At 35.3% G+C, this 26,619-nt stretch overlaps 1 protein-coding gene across 4 annotated transcripts in view; it reads left to right on the top strand.

Moving 5' to 3' along the window:
- Positions 1–1,048: 1,048 nt before the first annotated feature.
- The window catches only part of LOC115450696 (transcription factor cwo), a 46,389-nt gene continuing 20,818 nt past the window's right edge, over positions 1,049–26,619 (top strand). The window contains exon 1 of one of the 4 annotated variants that reach the window (XM_037443187.1): positions 1,049–1,463. In XM_037443187.1, coding sequence (XP_037299084.1) covers positions 1,411–1,463 — 53 coding nt within the window. In that variant the 5' untranslated portion in view covers positions 1,049–1,410. The remainder of the gene's footprint in view (positions 1,464–26,619) is intronic. The other 3 variants (XM_037443190.1, XM_037443189.1, XM_037443191.1) reach the window with 3 other exon arrangements.

Raw genomic sequence — 26,619 nt, 5'->3', positions numbered from 1 at the left:
TACGTTTTCAAATAATTATTTCATCATAATCTCGCAATCAATCTAAGTATGCTAATAATTTAAAGAGGAAATATTGAGAATTTTTGTTGTTTTTTTGTAAGTTATAAGGGACAACTGAACCGATTTTAAAAATTCTTTCACTAATACGAACCTACATAACTTCCGAATGCTATAGGAAACTTTTATCCCGGGAAAATATAAAGCGGAACTTTAATCACAAAAAAACATAAGTAAAGAATATCGTAGTGAAAAATGTTGATATACTTACTTACTCTAAGATACTTACTTACTACTTACTTACAGATAAAATTTTGTTTTAATAATCACACTAAAAACTTGTTTATCTAAGTTTAACTAAATTTTACTTTTTGTGAAGTGAGTAAGTAGTTATTTTGCTCTAAATTAAGTACTTAAGTACATTAAAAAAACCTTTATCTAAAGATGGAAATACCGTGTTTTTTAATTAACCGATACAACGATAGAAAGAATGTAGTTTTGCGACTGGTTGCCTGCTGCTGCCTATGCTGACAGACATTAATGAGCACTGGAGAACCTGATAAATCCTGTCCAAGAAAGTCACAAGGCGTTGCTTGATTGAGTATTGCCACCACTCATCTTATTTAAGTATGTCTATTGTTTTATGCTCATGCCTATTTCCCGATTGAGTGAAATATTAAGAGCTGCAACAGTTGCATCGAATTACGTAAGTATTTGCTATTGATTCTTACAAAATGTAAGAAGATTATGTTAGTAGGTAAATCTGGAGGAGATGCTAAAACACCGCAAGGGGAGCGGGAACTAAGGCGACGGGCACGTCATAGATAGCCAGCCGGTCACGTGCGTGCAAGCGTGGACCGACCGCGGCGGCGCGGCGCGCGGTGCGCGGCGCCTCGGCAGCATGCTGAAGTGGCAACAACGATACACAAAACATAGTTTGCGTACATAGCATGTCATTCTCTTATGCAACTTATTTAAAGCTAAATTGTCATACATATACCCATTTACATATTATTAAAAAATAATTAAATATTCCTAATTAGGAGCGGAGAAATGTCGCGATGTCCTATGGCATATTTTGTTTTTTGACGCGGCGCAGTCACATGACTTGCGCCGGCCGGTGAATCCATCCGCTCAGTTCAGATCGGCTGCAAAGCGCTTATCGTTCAGACGTCTGTGCAGGCTTTACCCTACATGCCGTTAAATACGATAAAAATCTTAAATATTTGTTCGGTTTTATTGTGGAAAATGGGTTGCGAGGACCTCACATAAGTGTTTGTGACAGTGACGAATCCCGCCTGAGCGGAAAATGTGACAGATCCGATTTATTTTGTGTACAAATAAATCATTTACAGTGATTGTGCTGATTGCAGTGTATTTTTATATTGTTTTTGTTGTGCCGCAAAGTGAATAATGGAAACGCGAAATTATTGGGAGGAAAACGGACATGCTGTCAAATATGATAAGTAAGTTTTTAATTTGGAACATGAAATTATGTATTTTCGAACCATTTCCGTTGTTTTTATTTACAGGTACATATCTGACTATGTATATATATATACATAGATAATAATTAATTAATTTAAGTACCTAATATTAGGTAACACTAATAGTGATAATAAGTAAATAGCTCGAGTAGTGTAACTCGATTATAATGTCACTGAACCACTGGCACATTCCTTTCTCACATAGGTATTTTCCAAACTTTCTTAAGAATAGGTAACCTTGAGATTCCGCATGTACTCACATTGCTGAAGCATGATTCAATATTAAAGTGGTTAAATTATATAAGATAATTAATTGAAAGGTTTTTGGTGCGTGGTTACATTATAGGTAGTGACCCGATTGATATTGTAGATACTAATACCTATCTATTTGACTGCTATTTAATAGTCTAAAGTGTACTTATTATGAACGATGGGTACTGTTAACCACCGTAATAACTATTAAGTATTATATATATCGGGTAATTTTGACATTGCATTAATAAATTAAACCACATATTTACTGACTTGTCTTTTTGAAAACAACACTTTACCGTAAGTTATTCTAACTATAGATGTAGAAAAAGAGTGTAGGTGTATGTTTTGAACACAATAAATATTAATAAAGTAACTAATTTTCATTTTACGTACCCTAAAGCAACTACTAATAACTAACTACATGAAGAGAATTTGCGCGCGGCAACCTTATGCTTTCAGTCAGAAATACACACCACACATCATATGATATACTTAACTATAAAATGTAAATAAAATTAAATGTTAAATCGGTATTTTGGCGGAAATTTTGTTGTTCGTGAATGATTTTACGAATATGTGGTTTTATAGAGTAACTCTATGTAAGACGCACCTTGTAAGTGGTAAATAAGCGTGTGACAATACTTATTCAAATTATTAGTGACTTGAGAATAATTGATAAATTAAAATGTACAAATCAACAATAAACAAACCTATCTTACATCTATATAAGCCAATATTATATAACTTATCAAAATATTGTTATTGAATTCCTTTTATTACAAACTTAGTGATATAGTGGAATGGATGGGCCGTGGTAGCCGTTTCGATCAACGTCATACGTGTAGTCTGTAGGTATTGGCAATAGGTCCTCTTATATTTTAGTACCTGTACAATGTCTAATAGGCCTTCCTAAAGTCTTGTTTAGACTACGCCAATTTTTAAGTCGAGTAGCGAGTAATAACTAAACATGTCTAAGCATCGGAAAATTTGACTGGTAGGTAGATATACTAGCGAAGTCCGAACTAGGCTTTAATATCTTTTAAGTAGAAATATACCTCGTTTCACTTTAATTTGTCTACGCTACGCGACCATACATGTATTTAGAAGAAAGAAAGAAGGAGAACTGAACTCTGTCTATAATTTCATTTGGACGTAAAGAAATAAAACTACCCTTCCCCGGACCTTCCTACTATCATTAACTAACTAAGGACCTATTCCAATAAACTATAGCTAATCCCGCGTTAACTGTAAGATTAATCCGTAACGTATTAAACAAATAGTAAACAGGTAAGAGCTGGAGATAAACGATTATTTTGTATCCGCAGCAAAGCGGGAAATGCATTTATATTAAAAAGGCAAATATCTTTCGATAGACATTTACATACGAACAGACAAGCTATAAAGCTCGTTAACCATAGGCCTAGGTAGAGCGTAAATTTATGCGTGGGTCTAAAAGCGATTTGCCTTATTACTACTTGATTCCAAAGATAGGTGTGGCAAAACCATCGGAAAGTAAAGAAATTCCTATGGTTTCTTTGAGATCCGTGTGGTGTGATACTTCAGAAACATATGTTTTTGCAAAGGTTACTGTTGAACATATTAATGTTACTCTTATTTTACTAAGGAGCTACAGAGAAGATAAATGTAGTTAGGTAAAACAGTTTGGCGTGCTGATGAATCGACCAACCTAAATGCGAACAATTTTCACAAGTAAGCACAGAAAATATTGCTATTTGATTTTGTTCTTTTCAAGATGCGTTTCGTGTTTTTACCATTGCACCCAAACGCGTAGGGTCACCAATTCAAATTCCTAATTTTCTTTGATTTGTTTATCCAACAGCCAAATAAAGTGAAGTAACATTTCAACTAGCTTTAGTTATTATTCTTAGATTACACCGTTTACCAATCACGCCGCTTCTTTCTATGCTATGCGTACGCGCAGCGATGGCTTTCATGCAAAACCATCTATTTAGCCTTGCTCTATATAGTTAAATAAGAATCGTTAATGAATATCGATATTACTTCTTACACAATAACAACAATTCGAACATTAGGTCTGTAGTTATTTTTTCGCACAATCCTGAGAGTAATCCTATCAATCTATAGTGATCGGTAAGAAAGTCTCTAAATCAATCCATATAATGTAATATGTTGGAATATAGTCAATTTTCGTCGTCATTTAGATTTCGATGTAGTTACTTGTATTGCGTATGTACTTGTATGGCACAGGAGTTACTGTCAAGCTCACCTCCAAATTTCTTACATCCTTTAAAATTTTGCTATCTAAAAGTTCAAGGTAACGAATTATTACTTTCTAATGACTTCCACACTATTGGACTCGGCATTGATTTTTAAATCCATCAGAAAATGTGCGATACATTTCTTCGTGGTTTTAAAAAACCTTATGCGCCCGAGAACTTCGAACTCTTCAGCACATATTAGAATTATGTCGAGCATCTTGAAGTGAAGTGAAAGATAACTTGTATCAATAATTGCATTTGTAAACCAAAGTAGCAAAGATATAAAGTGTTTTAATACTTGGTGCAGCGAATGTACCCCATCAGTTACTTTGTGTAATAGTAGCTTTTGCTCGCAGTTTCGCTAGCATGAAATAGTTTACTGGGATAAAAGCCCAGCTTTATATTTACCCGGAATAAAAGAGCAGCCTTTGTCTTTCCTACGTTTTCAAAATCAGTTCGGTAGTTATTGAGTTTGTCGCGTACAGACAGACAGACCAACGCGGTGAGAGGCTTTCTTGTATAATATTATGTAAGGAGGGATAAAAATTGCAGGTGATGAGTAGATATGAAATTTATAATTTATTTAAAATTCTATAATTTCGCGGTCATTTGTTTTGAAGTGTATAGTTTTAATGGTGATAGTCATGCGTAAAATTTTCACATGTCAAAATAATATTTTAAGCAATAAGATATTCTAGAAATGCGTCCTTAGAGCGAGTTTTTTCCAAATACTTCTCGAATTTTCTATTCAAATGTCTATATTCGCTTGAAATTTTTTTATTTATAAACTGTATGTTTTCTATGACTAGAAGCCTCGAGAACCCATTTTAAACAAGTTTTACGAATGTCAAGCACGGAATTCATATTATATCCATATTTATTATATCTACAAATAGCTTAGTTGATCAACCATATTTCAGTAATACATATAATATCAGTCAGTCCTATATGAACTACATACTAGTTATATACAAATGACCCCCCCCCCTTTTTTTTCGTAAACTTTTTCCTATACCTATGTTGTATGTGCAACCGTAAAAGAATGCGTATGAATCATCATTCGATGTATGAAGTCTGTCTATACGTCATATGAATGAATATTTTGTCTATTGTCTCGCTCTAGAAAGCCAGCATACGTATTATTGAACGATTTAAACACTATATTTGTTTCCGATTTATCGACCTATAAATTCCTTTACATTTATCGTAAGCTGTACATTTACCACATTCTAGTATAATGTAGGTGTATTAGTGGAGGATGTTGATACAGTATTTTTACTCTCTGGTCTTTCGTCGTAAACATCTGTAAAACTAAAATAAATGTTATTTGTAAATACCAATAATTAAATTACCAACCACAAGGTAAACCATGGATTGTATCCTACTTATTATAATGGAGTATACACTTTAAAAATAATCTTTGTACCAGTTCATAAATTAAATCCAATGTATTCATGGAAATGGTAATAAACAATGCTTAAAAAACAAGGTCGTAATATAGAAATCCCTAGAAGAGTCTCAATTACTTGCTCGGCACTCGACAAGCTTGAATTACAATAATAATATTACGAATACAGTATATTGAATCACAGGGTACTTGATTATGATCCTGAGCAGGTACTCGCCTGCTCAAGTACGACATGAGGTCGAAATCATGTTCATAAAAGTTAATTTCAATGGGAAATAAAGACTTACACTTAAACAATAAATTTTATAAGAGCGATTATTTTATATTTGCGAGTAATGCAGTTATGAATGACGTGTTGTTAATTGATAAAAAATTCCATGAATATTGACGTACACAGATTGCAATACTTGAAAAGCTGACATATTATGAATAGGTGTTCGAAATTAGCAAAAGGGTCTATTATCGTCGAATAGTATAGTCGATACATGATTGTGGCGAAAGCGCGGCGAAAATAACAGCTCGGCTCGGCGGACACGTGACCGGCGCGACGCGGGTGGGTGCACGGCGCGCGGGGGGCGGCGGCTGCACGCGCCGAGCTGCGTCCTCCACACGCCGCGCGAAACGTGACCGCCGCCGGCCGCACACAGCCATAAAGCCTGTGTGTACGTATGTGACGGCGCGCACACTGCCAAGCGTTCACGTTCTTATCACCTGACAGCCAAATACTCGAGCGCTCGAACTACCCGGCTGCCGACATCGTTAATGAATAGTGATGCGCCTTATGCAATATGCTATTTTACAATAGAGCACATTCCAAACGATACTTTGTCTAGAATTATCTAAAGTGCAATGCCCGTTTCAGGCCCAGTTTGTGGACACGATTAAAAAATTCAAGCGAATTAATGATCATTTAAATTATACATTTTAAATTTTTTTTATGCTTTAGTAAAATTCTGCTAGAAGTAATATAATATATGGTAATTTACTTATAATATATTTATTTAAGAATTCAAATGTGTGTCTTTCAAAATAAAGGAAATTCAAAGCAGCGTGTTAGCCTAAAATATATTAATATATTAATTAAATAAATAATAAAAGACAATAAAATGACATCAAATTCAATAAAAGTCATATATATACAAAAATAATCCTTATAGCATGATTCAGTATTCACGCGTGATGGCTTATTATTAGCGTATTTCATGTATAACATTGGTGTTTCTATACCGATTTCTATGATTCTTTTTTATGGAATATTTAATAATGTAAATTTTTTTAATTAGGGATGACTGAGAGTGTTATAAACGTAAGAGTAGACAAATATAATGAGAAAGCTTCGAACTGCTAAGCTATCGGGAGTTACACGTGTTATTGTGAGTCAACCATAAAAGGTAGACATATGCTGTCGTGGGATATTTTTTACATAATTTTATTAGTTTTTGTTTCTATAACGGTTATACAGACAGACAGACAAAAAAATTTTACTAATTGCATTTTGGCATCAGTATCGATTCCCTAATCACCCCCCTGATAGTTATTTTGGAAATATATTTCATGTACAGAATTGACCTCTCTACAGATTTATTAAAAGTATAGATAGAAGATTACATCGTCCACTTAGAAAGTTATTGCAATAAGTATTTTTTATGATTTTTGAGATTATGATTTCGTATTAAATAAGGCTGGCGGCGATCTAATTCGTTTTTTTACGCCTTGTGATGGTTTTTAGTATTTAAATAAACAAAAAAACAGTCTGAATTTTTTCTATATTTAAAATTTTACAACTCTATATATGACATAGATTTAAAAAAATCTTGCTTCGCATTAATTTCATGACAAACAAAAATCATTTATGCTACAAAACGGTACTTTGTTCCGAAAATATATATTCGATATTATCCTATAATAATTAAAAAAAAAACTGTTTTGTCCCACTCATACCTAAACAATTTAATCATCATTCATCACCAGTATGAATTTATTATTATAATTATTTTTAAATTTTAACTACTTTCTACCATTTAATGGCGAAGTTGCATCACTCGCGGGCTTTTGACCAAAACGGAAATGACGGGTGGATGAGAGTACAATATCATGAAGCCTTCACAGAATTTTATCGCGGCATCGCTACGCCAATAGAGGTGAAATGATCATATTCTATTTAAATTTATAAACAATAATTTACCTTTTAAGTTGTTCTTACCGATACACATTATATAATCAGATTAACAGTTGCCAATGTTTCTGTTTCCAGTATCCGAATTGTATTGAATTTACCGGGCTTCCTTATGTAACTATTTATTCGCGATTAAATTCCTTTTATTAGGTTTCTATTCCCCAAAGTGATTACATACATATACTTGTTATTACAAAGTTATAAATATTCTTACGGCTTCTGTTCTGTATGTATTTCAAAATACAAAAAAGAAAATACCGAAGGGTGCAGGAAAATGTTATTTAATTAGCCTCCCACAGTTACGTGTACACCGATTTTAGCTTTAGGTAACCAGGCACGGTATACAATATTATGCATTACTTACCTATAATGTAGGTTATAGGTAGGTATTGCCTCGGTGGCGTAGTTGTATTGCGCGCGCGGTATGACCAATGGTCTGAGGTCCCGGGTTCGATTCCCGGGGAAGAGTGATATTTGGGTTTTTGTGCTTACCATCAACCTGGCATCTGGAGTTTGTACCCGATTTGGCGACAGCCTCGCGCCCTATCACATCACTTGTAGCACACTCACACAGGTATACATTAAACGTAATTTTATAATGTCTATATACAACTAGGTATATAGGTACTATGTGGCTGTAATCACTAGCCACGAACTACAGGCGACATTATTTTTGATTGTCATCAATATGTGTATTGTGTTGTTTAATATAGTAAACAAGCTATTGCTCGCGGTTTCGCCCGGGTGAAGGAGTTTTCCGGAATAAAAATCCCGCTATATATTTTCCCGGGATAGAAGGTAGTCTGTAATCTTCCCAGGGTCTTAAACTATCTCAATACCAAATTTTATATAAATCCGTTCAGTAGATTTTGAGAGAAGATAACATACAGACAGAAAAGGGGACTTTATTTTACTTATAATATGTATAGATGACGTACGCGTTACAATGTAAGCGATCACGCGTGAAACAGCTACCACTAACATCTGTAGGCACGAGTAGGTACAATATTGCACATAGCGCGTGTTGCATATTTGTTTACTTGATTCATAATAAGCTAGGTCTTTGGTGACGTATTAGACCTACTAACACGTGTTGGAAACGAAAATCATAGAGAAATAATGTTGTAACTTGGTAAATGCATATCTAGCTAACCTAATCTGATTTAAAATAATAATTTCTTATATTTTTAAAACTAGGCTACACAGTGACCAAGAAGGCTGCAGTCTTTACAAACGTCGGGAAAAAATCGTAATATTAATTATTACGATATTTTGATTACTATTCCGAACGACCCATAAAGAGTAATGAAAGCCCTATACGTTATGATTTAAATCTTAAACAAAAATCATGTACAGTGGGTATGAGTAATAAATAAGCATGATTAATTATAATAATACATTGACGTACTGAAGATCTCTATTGTGCAGTCAGCTGACGTGATGACATTATCGCGATGCACAAGCGGAGTGGCACGCGATGCTCGAGGAAAATTTTACGGTATAACGATACGTGTAGGGAAGAAGGCGCATAGCGATACTGAAATCGTGTGGTACGTGGATTATAATTTCTAGCTAGTAGCCATTCTGGTGCTATGTTTCGGTCATTAGTTATTAGAGGTAATAATTTCGCCTACGAGGCTGGGCGGTAGTGAATAACTAGCTGCAGCTGCGCCTGAGTGGTTGGGGTCACCGGTCCTAGCGTTACGTTTTACTGTGACTGGTTGCATGTGTCCTAGGGCAGATGTGACTAGGTAGGACCGCAATCGTTCCTTATTTTCCCTCTGCAATATGCATTTTTCCTACGGCCCACTCCCAGTAAGGGTGGGTGCAGTTGCAACTGCTAAATAGATAAATGAAAAAAATATTAGGTTATACCATTTTATATATAAATAAATATCAATTCTTATAGTAGTGTTTTAAAATGTCATGAGTTACTTTCAAACACTATTATAACTAAAAACGTCATTATAGATATGACCCATATTGCGTAATAATTTCGTAAATTACAAATGCCGAACGAATGCAGACTGTCATTTGTTTACAAAATATTGTGATTACTACTATAATGTAAATTATACGTATTACGTTTACAGGTCGTACTGAGTACTGACTACTGTATGCTGCTTGTCCAATGCATTCTTCGAACAAGGTCATTAAAAGGCCCAAGGTTAATCTTTCGGTTATATTATAATATGTATAGATTGTAGAAGGTTTTATCAATACGTTATGATCGAAAGTTTTCGCACACGTGTTGCCTGGTATCTCTTAATTTCTGACTTTGTGAATGGATTTTTCATATACAACTCACATATTTTTTTTTCTTTCTCGAATAAGTGTTAAAATATTGATACTGATATTGTTCAACTTAAGTATATATTTATATTGTAATAATACTGTTGTCTGATAAATATCGAGACGTTATAAGCATTGTTATAAACAGAGACCTTGGAAGCAAACAACTTTCTCGTTTAATCACAAGTATTGGACATATATTTATATCGACTTTGATTCACTACCAATGCATTGGTTAATTTGAAACCTATAGAGTTTATATAATAAATTATTATGGTATATTTTATTCATTGGCCAAACATAAGTTCAATCCAAATTTATCATAGTTATTTGTCTCTACTTGTACAAATATTCACGTAAAATTTTTATGAAATTAGCAAAATCTATTTTTAGTGGGAACATTTGATTGATTTTAAATAGAATTTGGAAAATAACATTTGACTGACTTATAGAAATTGGAAAAAATGAGAAATAATTAAATTATAATGTGTTTGCAAATTATCATCTATGAAACTAGTTAACGCAGCTGTGGCACACAGTTTATATAACCCAATTCCTGTCGGCTTCCTTTTCGTAATTTATGTCAATATCAATCAGATTCTGATTGTCAATAAAACTTTTTGCAATCTCAATTCATGCATATACCAATATGATTATCGGATTCTCTTTCGGAATATTTTGCACTTCGCCACTACAACGCAGGTATTAGCAAAAACTCGAATCAATCATTTTGATGTATTCGTACTGATTCTTTCTGACATTTAATCAAATCGCTAAAATACTAATACCTATGACTTTGTACCACAGTATCAACTCCTCTTCCCTTATCAATGAACCACCGACAGTCGTCGCACATGGCCTCGACACGCGATATTTAAAAGGAAAGCAATCGACCTATCATAATATATTTTGTCACGTTATTAACCATGTAAAAGGAACAAGATAACACAGCACGATAAATACTTTCTCGTGACATTGAAAATATAATCAGTAACGCATGTCACATGATAAAATAATTCACGTTCTCCAAAACTCGAATGCCCAAAAAAGATAATATTGTCATTTATTATGATATTGATTTATTTACAAAGATAGCTGTTTTAAGGAAAGTTTTGTTATCTCTAAAATAAATATATCCGTGTTTTTAGTTTAGTTACAATTAGTTATGATTTCTAATTGTAGGTAAATAGCGAGGACGAATTGAAAATCTGTCTGTCTGTCTAGTGAAACTGTTTATTGGAATGAAAAGTAATTGAGACGGGTTTAGGATCTGAAGCCGAGGGCCGCATATAAACGGCATGCAGGCTTACATTATTTACTTCTATTACCTAAATTATGGTATACATTCAGATACTAAAATAAATATTATGACTGAGGGCGGAAGTTATGAATAACCTGCGGCTCCGCCCGCGTGACCGAAGTTTTTCCGAGATAACAAGAAGCACTCAGGAGTATTGTAGATTCCTAATAGTGAACTAATTTTCAAAATCGGTTCAGTAGTTGCCGAGATTAGCAAGTTCAAATAAACTCTTCAGCTTTTTAATATTAGTATATGTTTACATTATTATCACGAATAAGTACAATTATTATGGACTGTATAATATGTGTTTTTTTTTTACTCCGACTGCTCACGGCAAACAGTTTGTTTTATAGAATTGCTTTTCTAAGTAAATATGTGGTATACATACCTGATCTAAGAACACCGTTATTACATGTAATCTTATAAATAACTTGAATTGCGGTTCGAATAGCGGGTTAATTATAATTCAGAAACTGTTAAATCTATTTCAAAGTTGAAACTATGAATATATTGCATTACAAGTTTGCAGTAGAACATGGACGGACTTCGGCCTCTAAGTTTATGTTATGGTTGAAGGCGTTAATGTTTGTACGTGGCACGACTGGGCGAAGCGCTGATATGTCACGTGTCGGTTGTGATAAAGTCATACATAAAATATCTTATGTTTATGTCGCTTATGCACGATATTGATTCACTGATACAGCGGAAATTGTAACTGAATGTTCAACAGAACCATTTATCATGTTGAAAATTTTGATTATTTGTTACGCCACGAATATTATATGTATAAAAGGTATTTATTCTCAATACCTCCTATGTTTATACTACAGGTATATTAGCTTAAAACAAGACGATACAAATATTATGTTGTTTAAAATAATGCAACCTTAGCTCTATCCTTCGTTATTTGTGCAATAAAAAATATTCTATGTGTAATATTATCAATAGTTGTGGTAATATTTGAAGTTAAGTCATGCCATGAGTGATCAGTTAACAATAATGAGAGAAAAAATATTTAGCTCCCTAGATGTCGCTTAGATTGTACTGCACTGTCGTTATCAGTCATTTTACTAGTGTCAGTGGCACTATTTTTCGAATTATCGCGAGGCCGGAGAGATTATGTTTTAATTATTGAAATTAGTTGATTGGCATTACATTCATATTTCCACTAAAGAGAGTAATTATACCAGTTCACTGGTCATTAATTAAAGGGAACATAATGTCACACTTCGGTGATCCCCCCCACCCCCTCTTATGTTGTGACGTAATTTGTGGATGATCCCGAATAACAGGTTAGAAAAGTGTTTCAATGTCACCTTACCTAAATGTGGGACACTGGGGGAAAGAAATCCTAGATGCCATCATTGGTTTCATATCGCCACTTTACTAAAATCGAGAAATATACATACTTAATATAATAAAATGTTTTAAATTTTGGGAGGTCGCAATACGTATCCATTATAATTATAATAATAGTCATAGTCATTTGTCAATCCAGCCGCAAACACACGTATGTCTGTTTTAGATTCATGAAGCAATATTTTTTCATAATCTTTCGACGTGGAATATTTTTAAACACACGTGGAACGTATTCAATTCATGTTCTTATACTTGCTAAAGTTAAAAAGAATAAACACCCCTAATATATTTTTCAAAGATATACCTTGTCTAGTACGTTTTTATAACGTAACCGTGCAAATAACAGCGTTACGATTTGGAATTCTAGAACCTTGAAAGGAGCAACTGAATGAGTAACGTAAGTACAAATTTAAACTTTTCTATAAAATATATAGAGGCTGGTTTTGTTTGATCACGTTTCGTCGCGTTGGTGGACTAGCGTGAGGCATGTTATCGCTCTTACATCATTGCGCGGCGGTTAGAACGTTTTACCAGTTTGCGCAACGGCCTCGTGGTGTGCAACGTGACCGACAGCTACACGTGGCACACCATGCTGGGGCCGAGACGCCAGAATTTGCCGATTAACGATTAGTAAAACCTGTTACGTACTTGTCGCATGTTTTGTTTTATATATAGCGAAAATTCAGAATAGCACCTTTATTTACAGTGCAGCAATAGGTCCGCCATTTTAGTTTTGATTATTCGCATGCATCTGCGAATGGGAATTTTAAATAACTTCATGTATACGGCTTAAAATTTATTTAGATAAACGTATCTATCAAGAAATATTTCTGCTGAATTTATTAAAACACGCGTATAGTGTATTTAACTTAAAAAGAGTATTTTGTGCTTAGATACTAAGGGTTTGTTTTTGTACAGTTCATATTTTTTTGTTTGAATTGTAAATTATAACGTTATCATGTTTTATTATTTCTGCATTGTAGTTTTACAAGGCAACAATGTTTTTATCTGCGGCGGAATATTCCACTGTCCGAGGTTCTTGCGTGTCACGACTCACGAAGCGGTGCGGGTACTTGTTACCTACATTCGTCTCGATCCGGAATCATAATAGTGATGGAAAATGGAAATTATTACCAGTACCATAAGTTTTGAAATATCATGCCACATTTCAAATTAAAAAAATAAGTATATTGTTAAATTGCATAATTGCACGAAGAAAGAAGTGTAAAGGTTGTATAAGATGAGTAAGGATTATTTTTTTGAAGCCATAGTGACCGGTTTGATAGATTAGGTTCGACTTGAAGGATAATGGGCCAATACGATGTTTACACCATAATGAGTTGAAAAAATACACCTTCGTACAGTGTGTATTGCTTAAAATTACTATGAATAGATTTACTTAATTAATTTGTCGGTTGAAAAAAAGTATTTTGCCTCGAGTGTGGAAGTGCCTCGGTGGCGCAGTTACATACTGCATATTGCATGTGTGGTACGATTTGAAGTACACAATAACATTGGGTTTGATCATTAAACGGCAAAATTATATTTAGGTACTGCCTGCCATCTGAAGATCTAGTTTCATTTTATTTTTAATCAATACGTAAATTGTTTTGGTCTGTTACATTTCTAGTTTTAAAAAATATAAAATTATATGTACGCATACATAATATCGATTTTTTGAAGATTACTTTTGACCCCAAACTTATACGCAAGATCTTTATTTGTCAAAATAACAATTTGGTACTTGATTCCTTTTTTAAAAACAGGTATCAAAAAATTTTGTCACCCAAATTTAGCTCCGCGCTAATTCTGTTTTCTTTTCCTACAAATGATTCAATCAACTTAGAGAGCTTTGTGAAATGATACTTAGTCGTACACGAGATTAAGATGAGCTAGTATAAACATGTAAGCGTTGACCTACCACAACACGAATCAATGCTTGCGCCCTTCAGCGGACGCGCGTACACTCATAATTATAGAACAAACGCGACCTTGTGACAGTTTCATGGAAATCAATGTTTGCGCTATATTTATTTAAAGGAATTAAAGGTATTTGTAATTTCAAATGATACCTTCGTACGTTACTAAGAAAAAAGTTCTTGGCAGATAAGTACACAACGAATCTATACTTCTATACTATTATATAAAGCTGAAGAGTTTGTTTGTTTGTTTGTTTGTTTGAACGCGCTAATCTCAGGAACTACCGGTCCAAACTGAAAAATTCTTTTTGCGTTGGATAGCCCTTTGTTCGTGGAGTGCTATAGGCTATATATCATCACGCTATACCCAATAGGAGCGGAGCAGTAATGCCTAATCCCAGGAACTACTGGTCCGAACTGAAAAATTCTTTTTGCGTTGGATAGCCCTTTGTTCGTGGAGTGCTATAGGCTATATATCATTACGCTATACCCAATAGGAGCGGAGCAGTAATGGCTAATCTCAGGAACTACCGGTCCAAATTGAAAAATTCTTTTTGCGTTGGATAGCCTTTTGTTCGTGGAGTGCTATAGGCTATATATCATCACGCTATACCCAATAGGAGCAGAGCAGTAATGGCTAATCTCAGAAACTAGGAGTTTGAACTGAATAATTATTTTTGTGTTGGATAGCCCTTTGTTCCTGGAATGCTATAGGCTATATATATCATCACGCTATGCCCAATAGGAGCGGAGCAGTAATCGCTAATCTCAGGAACTACCGGTTCGAACTGAAAAATATTTTTGTGTTGGATAGCCCTTTGTTCCTGGAGTGCTATAGGTTATATATCGTCACGCTATGACCAATAGGAGCGGAGCAGTAATGAAACATGATGCAAAAACGGGGACAATTTATTAGTTTTGAGAGCTTCTGATGCGTGCGCTGCGTAAACGGTTAAAGTTATGCAACAATAATGTATGACGGGATTGTTCCTCTTAAAAAGTTCTACAAAAATATATCATAAAACAAAGTCCCCCGCTGCATCGGTCTGCCCGAACATGTTAAACTCAAAAACTACCCAACGTATTAGGATAAAATTTGGTATGGAGACAGTTTGAGACCCCAGGAAGGACATGGACTCCCTGGAAAATATATAGCGTGACTTTTATAACGGAAAACTTTAGCCCGAAAAACTTTATAACGCGGGCGGAGCCGCGGGCAAAAGCTATAATTATATAAAGCTGAAGAGTTTGTTTGTTTGTTTGTTTCTTTGAACGCGCTAATCTCAGGAACTACCGGTCCAAACCGAAAAATTCTTTTTGCGTTGGATAGCCCTTTGTTCGTGGAGTGCTATAGGCTATATATCATCACGCTATACCCAATAGGAGCGGAGCAGTAATGGCTAATCTCAGGAAATACCGGTCCAAACTGAAAAATATTTTTGCGTTGGATAGCCCTTTGTTCGTGGAGTGCTATAGGCTATATATCATCACGCTATACCCAATAGGAGCGGAGCAGTAATGGCTAATCTCAGGAACTACCGGTCCAAACAGAAAAATTCTTTTTGCGTTGGATAGCCCTTTGTTCGTGGAGTGCTATAGGCTATATATCATCACGCTATACCCAATAGGAGCGGAGCAGTAATGGCTAATCTCAGGAACTACCGGTCCAAACAGAAAAATTCTTTTTGCGTTGGATAGCCCTTTGTTCGTGGAGTGCTATAGGCTATATATCATCACGCTATATTTAATAGGAGCGGAGCAGTAATGGCTAATCTCAGGAACTACCGATTCGAACTGAAAAAATATTTTTGGGTTGAGTAGTCCTTTGTTTGTGGAGTGCTCAAAGTCATATATCATCACGCTATGACCAATAGGAGCGGAGCAGTAATGAAACATGTTGCAAAAACGGGGAAAATTATAAGTTTTGAGAGCTTCCGTTGCCTGCGCTGCGTAAACGGTTAAAGTTATGCAACAATGATGTATGACGGGATTGTTCCACTTTAAAAGTTCTAAAAATTATATTATAAAACAAAGTCCCCCGCTGCATCTGTCTGTCTGAACGTGTTAAACTCAAAAACTACCCAACGTATTAAGATGAAATTTGGTATGGAGACAGTTTGAGACCCTGGGAAGAACATAGGCTCCCAAGAAACTACTACTTTTATAACGTAAAACTTTAGCCTGAAAAATTTTATAACGCGGGCGGAGCCGCGGGCAAAAGCTAGTGATTTTATAAAGGTTTTTATTTCTTCTTCTTTTTGAGGTACGCTCTGGCAATTCAAAGATTTTGCCTATTGAAGTGCATTAAATGTCTAGTTTAATACCATAGGCAAGATAAGCGAGTAAGCTTTCTCTTTAAGTCCATCCTAGAATCCTACTATGCAATTCTTAAATATGTTTCTCGAAATCAGATAATCGGGAGCTGGCGTCGCGTCGCGTCGGCTCACCAAGCAGAGCGCCTATTCCTTTAACCACTAACCAGATTACGTCAGTGCGTGCAGAATCAAGCCAAAGAGATTTTCGTACACTAGAGTACTTCCTAGTAAATTTTATACACATACTTGAACTAGACTTAGGAAATCCTAGAAATACACTCGAAATAGGTTTCTATGTGTGATCTCTCTTATGACACTAGGCAATGTAACAAAACCCTTGCATGAGTTTGTTAATCGTAGTTTATTTGTGTCGCATATTCAGGATCTCGTGCTCATGTGTATAAAATATCACGATTACAACTCAAAAGTTGTACAAGAATTCGCAATAATGACATCACTAAATGTCAAAGCAAAACAAAATGAGAACAATCACGTCATCTATAGTAATCGTGTCTCACGTGTTTTCGTTCCGTGAATGCTCGTGTATAAACACTTTCGAATTTGTCTCTGATGACGTCATAGAGCTGAGCGGCAGAGGCGAGGTGGGCGCAGCCAGTCGGTCGCGTTATCTGGCAACCGCGCCGCACCGCACGTGGCAGCCCACGCCGCGCCGCGCCGGCTTCTCGCTATAAATACTCGTGTTTACAACTAGTGGGGAAACACGAGCGAGTCAGATTGTGTGTCAGGTCATTAGGTGCTTTCTGATCATCGATGCAATGTCAATTGTGGAGGCAAATAGGGGATCGTGAAATTATGCAATTATTTTAGGTAACATTTGAATGACTGGCCACCTTTTTTACAAGCAAGTCTAGTGCCAAACTAGAGAATATTATGGTACCTAATCATAAATATAGACTTGGAGTCAATACGAATAAATATTTATGAACATTCGCGACTTACTTACCGGTATCAATATTTTTGAAATCTTGGATTTATTATTATTAATGAATAATTATAATCAACTTTAACACACTAGTTTGATGATAGACAAGTGAGCAGTCGCAAAAATTAAGTTACATTCTACAAAACTAAAATTGTGGTGCGCCGACTCCAGATTAAAGTAATGTAAGAGCAGTGATAGCTTAGTTGGGTGTAGAACGGACTGCCGAGACGAATGTCCGCATGAACTCCCTAGGACACATCATGGATTTTTATAAAATTATGTGTGTGTTTTAGTAAATGATCACTAGCTTTAACGGTGAAGGGAGGAAACATCGTGAGGAAAGCTACACATCAGCGATTTTCTGTAAAGTCTTCCAATCTGCACTAGGCCAGCGTAGTCGACAAAGGCTTAATCCCTCTTAGTAGAAGGGGAGGCCCGGCCCAAGCTTTAGGATAGTATATAATTCAGGGCTGCTATTATTGATATTATATAAAGGCAGCTGACAGAAGAAGTTTCAATCCCCACCTCATATCTAAGCATAACTTATTTTCTTGGCAAAAAAAACTAGCAAAATTTTGAAACGGGTATATGAGAGAAAAAAAGTTAGGGAACATCTGTATTATACGGACTGATTACTGGGCATGGACGGGCCTCTCATACTCATGAGGGGATTAAGGCCTTCTACCACACTGTATTTTGCATATTTTTTTTACAGGGATTCCGCAGATATCTAGGATACTACTCGTTGTTTTCATTCCCCTTTTAAGCTAGATAACACAATATAATTTAGACAATGACGGCTCTAAAGTGTGGCGAATGGAACAACCGCCCAGTCTCATGTTTTGAGGGGCCTCGTGCTTCCATGAGCACAAAGAAACACATTACGTTATACTTATTTGGTCATCGTATAAAAAACCCTTACCAATTTTTTCTTCTAAAGGCCGAAATTAACATTAAATAAGTTTGATGTGCGTGCTTGTTCCAAACTCACACGAAAATACTTCGGCAAAGGTACAAATCACGATAATGCCGTATTCTATTTATTTCTAAACATATGTACTTACAAGTAACTGCAATAGAAGTTGCAAGTCAGTTATTTATTAAACTGTTTGCCATGAATATTTATTAGAAGCTGTCTTATGGTTAGTTCAGCAACTTTACACTAGAAAAGACTGCAATTAAAGTACAACTGACAATAAATATTAAAATAAACATAATAGGTAGGTCACAAAATGACCCAATCAGAATAAAGGTCCTTTGATATGCTTACAAATTACTTATTTTGTTTGATTTATTCTCGAAATCCAATTCAACATTAAGATCTGGATGATTTATTGAAATGGAACTTAAATTACGAGGCTAGCTGGCTGGTTTGAAGTTTGGCGTGCCATCATCCAGAACATTGAATTAAAACGCTCTGTGTAGTAGTGAAGTCTGGACCGCACACTGAAGCGTTCGTAATCCTTGAACGTCAAACTTTAACCCCCTTATTCATAGACGTTATTTATCTAAGCTCTATCTTTGCTGTGATAACAAGTCTGTCTTTCAAATTGGAACAGAGAAATGCTTGAACACTGGTGCTTCGCGGCAAAATTAGACAATACTATGGTTTTGTATTTAAAAGGCTCAGTACCCAAAATTATATCACCGGTTAAAAAATATTGAATATTGTGACTATCGAAAGAGCTTCAACTAGCACGATATTTTTTCGCGGATATATTATTTTTTTATTTAAATATACTTAGGTCCCATTTATTAGAAATCTGGTTTATTATATGTTAAAAAATATAATGTATTATAATAATGCTGGTATGTTTTTATCTGATATTGTTAAACATACATGTAAAACGACACCCAGTCTGCCTTTTGGATGAATGATAGCATGTATGTATTTAGAAATAAAAATAGCATGTACTAAATTATATGTTATAAAATGTAATTTATAAATAAAATATGTTACTCGTCTACAAAGATTGAACATTTTTAGACTTATTAAGACCTCTTGGCTCTTACCGAGTAAACGGCCTTGACAAATTCGTTCCATACTAGGCGGTGTGTTAGTTGCGGGCGGAAAGTGGAAGTGAAGGAACTGTGTTAGTTATGCGAAGATTTACGAATAAATAATAAATAATATCAGCCCTGTATTATATACTTGCCCACTGCTGAGCACGGGCCTCCTCCACTACTGAGAGGGATAAGGCCTTAGTCCACACACCTTCGATATTCCTTTAGAGTACTTCTCAGATGTGCAGATTTCCTCACGATGTTTTCCTTCACCGTTAAAGTGAACGATAAATTCACAAAGAATACACACATGATTTTTTAGAAAAGTCAGAGGTGTGTGCCCTTGGGATTTGAACCTGCGGATATTCGTCTTGGCAGTCCGTTCCACACCCAACTAGGTTATCGGCGCTTGTTACATTTACGAATAATTTGATTAAAATCAATTTGATTTTTTTTTTATTCAAACTATCAAAATATTTTTGGTTAAATTGTCTAATAGACTGAAAATTTAAATGATGTGCACTTTAGGACATACACGGAATTAATAACTTTTTTGACATTTTCATTATGAAATTAACAAAACAATATCCACAATGTAAAAAATTGGAAACAACCAAAATGAAGTTAACACATTGGAGAAATATGATAAATTTTTTCCTTATATAATTGTATATTATGTTCGAATAGACAGCTTCTGAAAATACGTTTAACGTGCGGTTTTGCAGAGAGGAGTCCCTTATGCTTTTTATAAAAGGGGTGTGTAATGCGACCTTTGGACCTCAACGCGTAAATCGTAGTTATAACACCTGATGCCAAATTGGGAACTCTAAATCTAAGCCCAATATTCAAGAAGCCATTATATTTTATATTATAATTTACAATATTCTTTAAGCCATAATACATATTTCCGACTCCAAGCTAATTGTGATTCACAGGTATGTTATCGTAGAACTTAAGATAAGTAATAATATAATTAAGTTAGATACTATGTACTTAGTATTTTACATTCTTTGCACCACAATTACTATCACAAGACAAAGGCCGCGACCTCAGCTATTACCTACCAGCGTAATTAATTTATAACAATTATTTTTTATGGCAATTAAAACTACCACAAGTTTCTTCACGAATAAAACTCAAGCACAATTAGTACGTTTTAAAGTAAGGAAAATTTTAATGTGCCGAGACAAACAGTGTCTTGGTTTGAAATAATGTCTTCGGGACCTATAAGTATAAATTGGGTCAAATTCAAGTCATTTCAACAAAAATAATTGATAATCGGGTAGTTGGTTTACATTTCAAGTGTTATTATTTCCGGAAATATATTATTATAACAAACTATGTGTGGCGTATTATTATAGATATAAAATCACAAATAGGTGCACATTTGTAAACATATTTATGCTTGACCTCATAAACTGGTAACGTTACAACTCGTAAGTGATTGGTTTAGTCACAGATCGTAGAACAAAGTCGAATGGAAAATTTTAAACTAATCCAATTAACATTTTATGCATCACCGCTTTACTGAGATTAAGGCTGAGTGTTTCATCCATGGTCAGGTAAAGTGAGGGCTCTTATCGTACTGGTGTGGAGAAGCGGCTCTAGCTCATGTGCCGCCCGTGTGCAATCAATTCCTTGGCGCCCCCTAGTAGGCCATGTAATCTTTAATAAATTTGATAATATTAAATCAAAACTTATTGTGTAAAGTAAAGAAGCCGCTCGCCGGCTTTAGCACGGGCGCAGGTTGTTTGAGACGGACGTATGTCCATTTGAACGTGTGGTGAGCGGCGCTCGGCGCCCTCTAGCACACTGCACCCGTGTGCAGCACACACCCTGCACAATATGTAAAGCCGCCTCTGCTCGCGTGTTCTAAGCGACTTCACAAGGCGAAGGCGCTGCCCGCTCGTCCAGTGTAATAAGACCGTTTACATGACCGCGGATGAAACAGCACGGGCTTAGACATACCTGCCGTTTATATTGTTTTGCCACGTTTTGCACGAGTCACGTGCGCTCGCCAATCGCGACTCCGATGTGAATGAACTTTCCAACGCTATATTACTCGGACCTGCCTACGCGCCGTGAAAATTGTATTTATAACTTATTATGCATAACCAACATCCTTTGTTTATTTACGTATTTAATGATTAGATTGATTAGTTTGTTTGTGATGAGGAGTAATCTTTTTAGGGACAAATTCCTGGGAAATATTTGCGATGATTGTATTAACAGTATTTCCGAGAATATCAATTAAGTACTGATTTTCTTTTAAAGTATAATAGAAACGATCTTATTTTGTGAGATCCCTCAGTCTTTATAAATGAGTCATTTTCCCGCACCACGCAAATCATGTTATGAAAACCTGGGCCCTTATTCTGTATGATAGTGTAAACGCGTAACGCGGCCGTGTCATGTTATCTTCGAGAAATGTTCGTGGAATGGTATTCTGTAAGCCAAATTTCTATAGTCCTAAACATGATGCGTTGTGTTACGTGCTTGTTACACTCTGTCAAAATAACGCGCGGGATAGAGAATAAGGCCCCCGAGGTTTTATGGAAGTATTTGTCAGATCTTACAAGGAATCTATAGCGAAATTTGAAGTCAATCATTAGGGTTGATAATGTTGAGGTTTGCATAGACAAATACAAAGCCTTTTTAATAACGTAATGTAAACTGGCCGCGTAACAGTATGTATCTTTTTGAATTATTGTATTTGGAATGAAATAACAATGTACTGTTACTAAGCAATGTGTGCTAGTCTAATACGATTGTCTAACGTGTTAACTCTATTAAAATATAAGTTCTTATTCTACGGAAAACCTGGTTTATTTTCCATACTTACTCTGCATGTCGACTCGAAGCCCACGAGATAACTGGTATTAAGATACAAAGAGTATTGCTCAACTATGTGAAAACAAAAATATTTTTTGATTAATAAGACTTCACAAGAACACAATTAATTAAATATTGTAATAAATCGTATCAATACATTCATTTCTCGTGTGTTCTGGAGATCGTCGATAACCAGGTGACATGTCGCAGGAGTCAGGAGTGGGTCTCGATAACTGTAGTCACTAATGTCGACTGTAGATTAGTTTTGTCCGTAAGTTATGATATACCGAATTCAGCTTTATTACGGATACACGGCATATAATAAAAACAATGTCGCAGCATTTTTACAATTAACAATCTTACGTGCTTCTTCAATTATAGGAGACCACAACATGCAAATTTAGATATTGGTACAGCGGCAAAAAAAAATATTTGTCATTGACATTACTTAGATATATAAGTAGAAACTTAAAACAGCTTTAATATTAATGTGAAACAATTTTTAATTTTTTGCGAAATTTAGTTCAACCATAAGTGCTAAATTAACCTTATGCCATAAGTGATTTTCTATGTTGAGCAACTACTGTCCGTCTAAATGGATAATCCACGTTTAAATCACGCGCTGAGACAAAAATAAATGCAGTTTTTTATAAGTGATACGGGCGTAAATCAGGTTTGTATACAAGCATTAGATTTAAATCCGGGTGGATTCCTATCTCTAATCGCCAAGTAAATAGTAATATAGGTCATTGTTACCTCCTTTGATGTAGATCTTTACTCACTCCCTCGTGCATCTATTTCCAAAAAAACTTGGTATCTAGGCCATCTTGGTTAAATAAAGATTCCTAACCATAGACTCATGCCTCGTGGCTTAATAATTTTAGTTTTTAGTTCTACGTATATTACAACTGTCTTAAGACATGTTATGATGTGGCCAATACGTGACTGAATCAAATAAATAATAACGGCTATGACACACAATCAGTCTTATTTATAAAATTTTTGCAAAGCTATGCTTAGTTAAAACACAAATTTACTCGATCAGCTGTAAGTCAAAACCCACCTTCTTGTCTCTTAATAAGGTTTAAACTAGGAAACCGGTGATGTTTTTGAAAGCTATTTGAGCAATTCTCCACCTCTTAACGATGAAAAAAGTTTATAAGTAAGATTGAATATATCGAGGTGATTCAATTAGCCTTTATTTTCAGGACTTACTATAAAAACACTTAACAAGCACTCACTAGAAATGTTTACATTTAATTCCTCAATAATCGCTATAATATAATAGATATTTAATACAATAATTCTTAACCGATAAGCGCTTACATTCCGTGTCGCCTTCGTCCCAATTATCTTAGCGCGCAATATCACGAGACTTCACTCTATTACGCGACAATGCGTCATACGACTAGGGTAATAAGTATCATTATTCAATTGTGTTTACTTGTGACATACGATCGTCTTGTCCCGGTAACATAACAGCACGTGACATCGCGAGCTATGTTCGTTCAATTTCTGCCCGTCCGCCGCATTCACCGAGGATTGTGAAGTTGGCGCGAAAAGCTCGAAGGTCGAATACCAATAGCTAGGCAGGCAGCTTATATATAAGCGTTTATAATAAGTATTGTCGAATGCTTTGCTTTAATATAGTTTAAGGCGTTACCAAACGTGCACAGTGCACGCCTAGCTCACGTGCGTCAGTGGTTTAGTACAGACTTTATTGAAGTGTTATTGTAATGAAAGGGATGGCAAGAAGCCCTGATGAATATTCTTCTATAAATGTATAAATATGCAGTAGTTATACTTTGGCAGTAGGTAAATATAGTGTTACTGCGCATTGCACGCGTTCTTGCGCGTGGAAAACGGAACAAAAAGATAAAAAACAACGACCAGAAATTGACGACCTTTAGAATCGGTTCGTTAAAATGCAAAACGAGACTAACAAGACTGGTCATGTAACATAACGTTTGCTTGTTGATTAATTCTTCGGTTGGGATTGGTCTGGTTAAATTGAATAAAAAACAAAGTATCGTTACGGCACAGAAATAGTTTTGAATATTGATCGAATTGCTGTTATGACGCTTCCTTGGTCCAGTCATAGGATGAATAGGCATGATAGCATGAGCAGTGGCCCTCTAAAATATCCGCGATTAGATCTCCCTGTAGGAACGATGACAACGAGCAGGCGGTATTTTATAGAAATCTTAGTGACGTTTATGATTTTAGTCTTTTGGGCGGACGCTGCCTTTTTGTGGATTTAGTTAAAATCTGTAAAAAAATATTTTTAATTTGTGTTCAAGGACCAGAGGAAGTTATACTTGTTTAGTGGTGAATTACTCACTAAAAATTATTTAACAAAGTTAAATTCTATATGCTCTAGATACTGCCCTGCTCATGTCAATGGATTTTTTACCAATTGTCCAATAATATATGTAGTTAACACACTTATTAACGAATTTCTGTCGACAGTACTTAGTAATGATCACGTGCCGACTCTACCATAAGGGGAAATAGCCTTGACCGCGAATCTCAACGAGCAACAGGCAAAAAGATATAAAAGTAAAGACATTCCATAAACTTATCTATAGTGAATTGATAACCGTAATAAGTTATACGGCTTTGTACTTCGATAATAATTCAATAAGAGCGATCGTGTCACGGGCGTCATGGAAAATTACCGAGTGTCAAAAACTCCATTATGCATTATAATAATATTAATTTGTATGTGCATACTGTGGACGGAATGAACGTATGAGAGCGGCGCGTCGGACACGTGCAGCAAGTACGATGTCCAACTCGCGCGCAGTCTCGGGACAGAATTAATTTGCATTGCGCTATTGTCTGATTAAACCTGGAATAATTATATTTTTGCCGGTGGTAGGCTATATTTTATATCCGCCTGGATAGCGACCACCGTATCCAAGGCGTTGAAACTATAGTGGCCCACATAAGTTTGTTGCGTTCCGGGATCAGCCTGTGTATATCTGGTTCCAATAGGCCGCCATAATTATGTCGATTGCCGTAGGGTAATCAGCTGTCATCAGTCGACATTCTATTAGAGCCCACTCCACTTACCATCAGGAGCAGTGAGGATACTTTGTCGTGCACGAATATAAAAAAATATGAAAATAGTGAGTGTATGTTTTTAGATAAGAAGTGGAAGAAATGATACATAACCTTGTGTGGTATCGGTATTAGATGGTTATATTTCATTTTTTGAATATTAGTTATACTGATCCTGTCACTCAATTCTATATACTATACTTTGTTTGCGGTACTATGAATTTTTTGAAGTTTTTTACTCTAATTAAACTGGATATGTGTATTTTAGGTATAAAAGTACCTAACTGTCTTATAATACCGAGTGATGTAGCCTAACCCGTAAATCGGATCTGTGAAATTAAAACAAAAAAACATAATTATAGTTATCATGGAAAGTTTGAAATTTCTGCTGCATAGGCCTTAACTCTTGACAGAGTGTTTATGTTGTGAATTTCTTATGTATATAATTAACTTCTATTCTTGTCTCCACCCCTGTTAAAAGGTCGACGAGGGCTGCTATACTTTAAAGTGAGAAAATTGTAATATGTTATTAAATTCGAAACACTGTTTTCACTTCGGTGATGACAAGACCAGAAGCAATATTGTTTTTATTCTCATTTTATTAAAATTAACATGCATTAACCAAGAATAGTATAAATTAAACATGACGCAAAATATATATTCTACAGTAACATTTCTTGGATAAAGTCTAATCTTTGTAATTAGGTGCGGATACCGATTCTGTTTCACTTATAGGATGTTACATTATTTCTGGGTCTGTATGGTATGTACTATGTACTATGTATGGATGTTAAAACCTGCGGAGACTCGAGCGAAAGACAAGTTCCTAAGCGTTAGGGCTCCGGACCTTAATAACTAGTTCTATATGAACATATTGTATTCGTAATCAAGATGTCTGATAATTATTTACTACGAGTGTATGATAATTGACGTGACATGTTCATGACGTAGTTTATGCATAACAAATATTACCGCGTGTAATCACAGAATGTAGGGATAGCAGAAAGAATACTTTAATTGGAATGGTTT

Source organism: Manduca sexta, chromosome 26 (assembly GCF_014839805.1).
Source record: "Manduca sexta isolate Smith_Timp_Sample1 chromosome 26, JHU_Msex_v1.0, whole genome shotgun sequence".
Taxonomy (NCBI): Eukaryota; Metazoa; Arthropoda; class Insecta; order Lepidoptera; family Sphingidae; genus Manduca; species Manduca sexta.
This window is presented reverse-complemented; position numbering and strand designations above follow the sequence as displayed.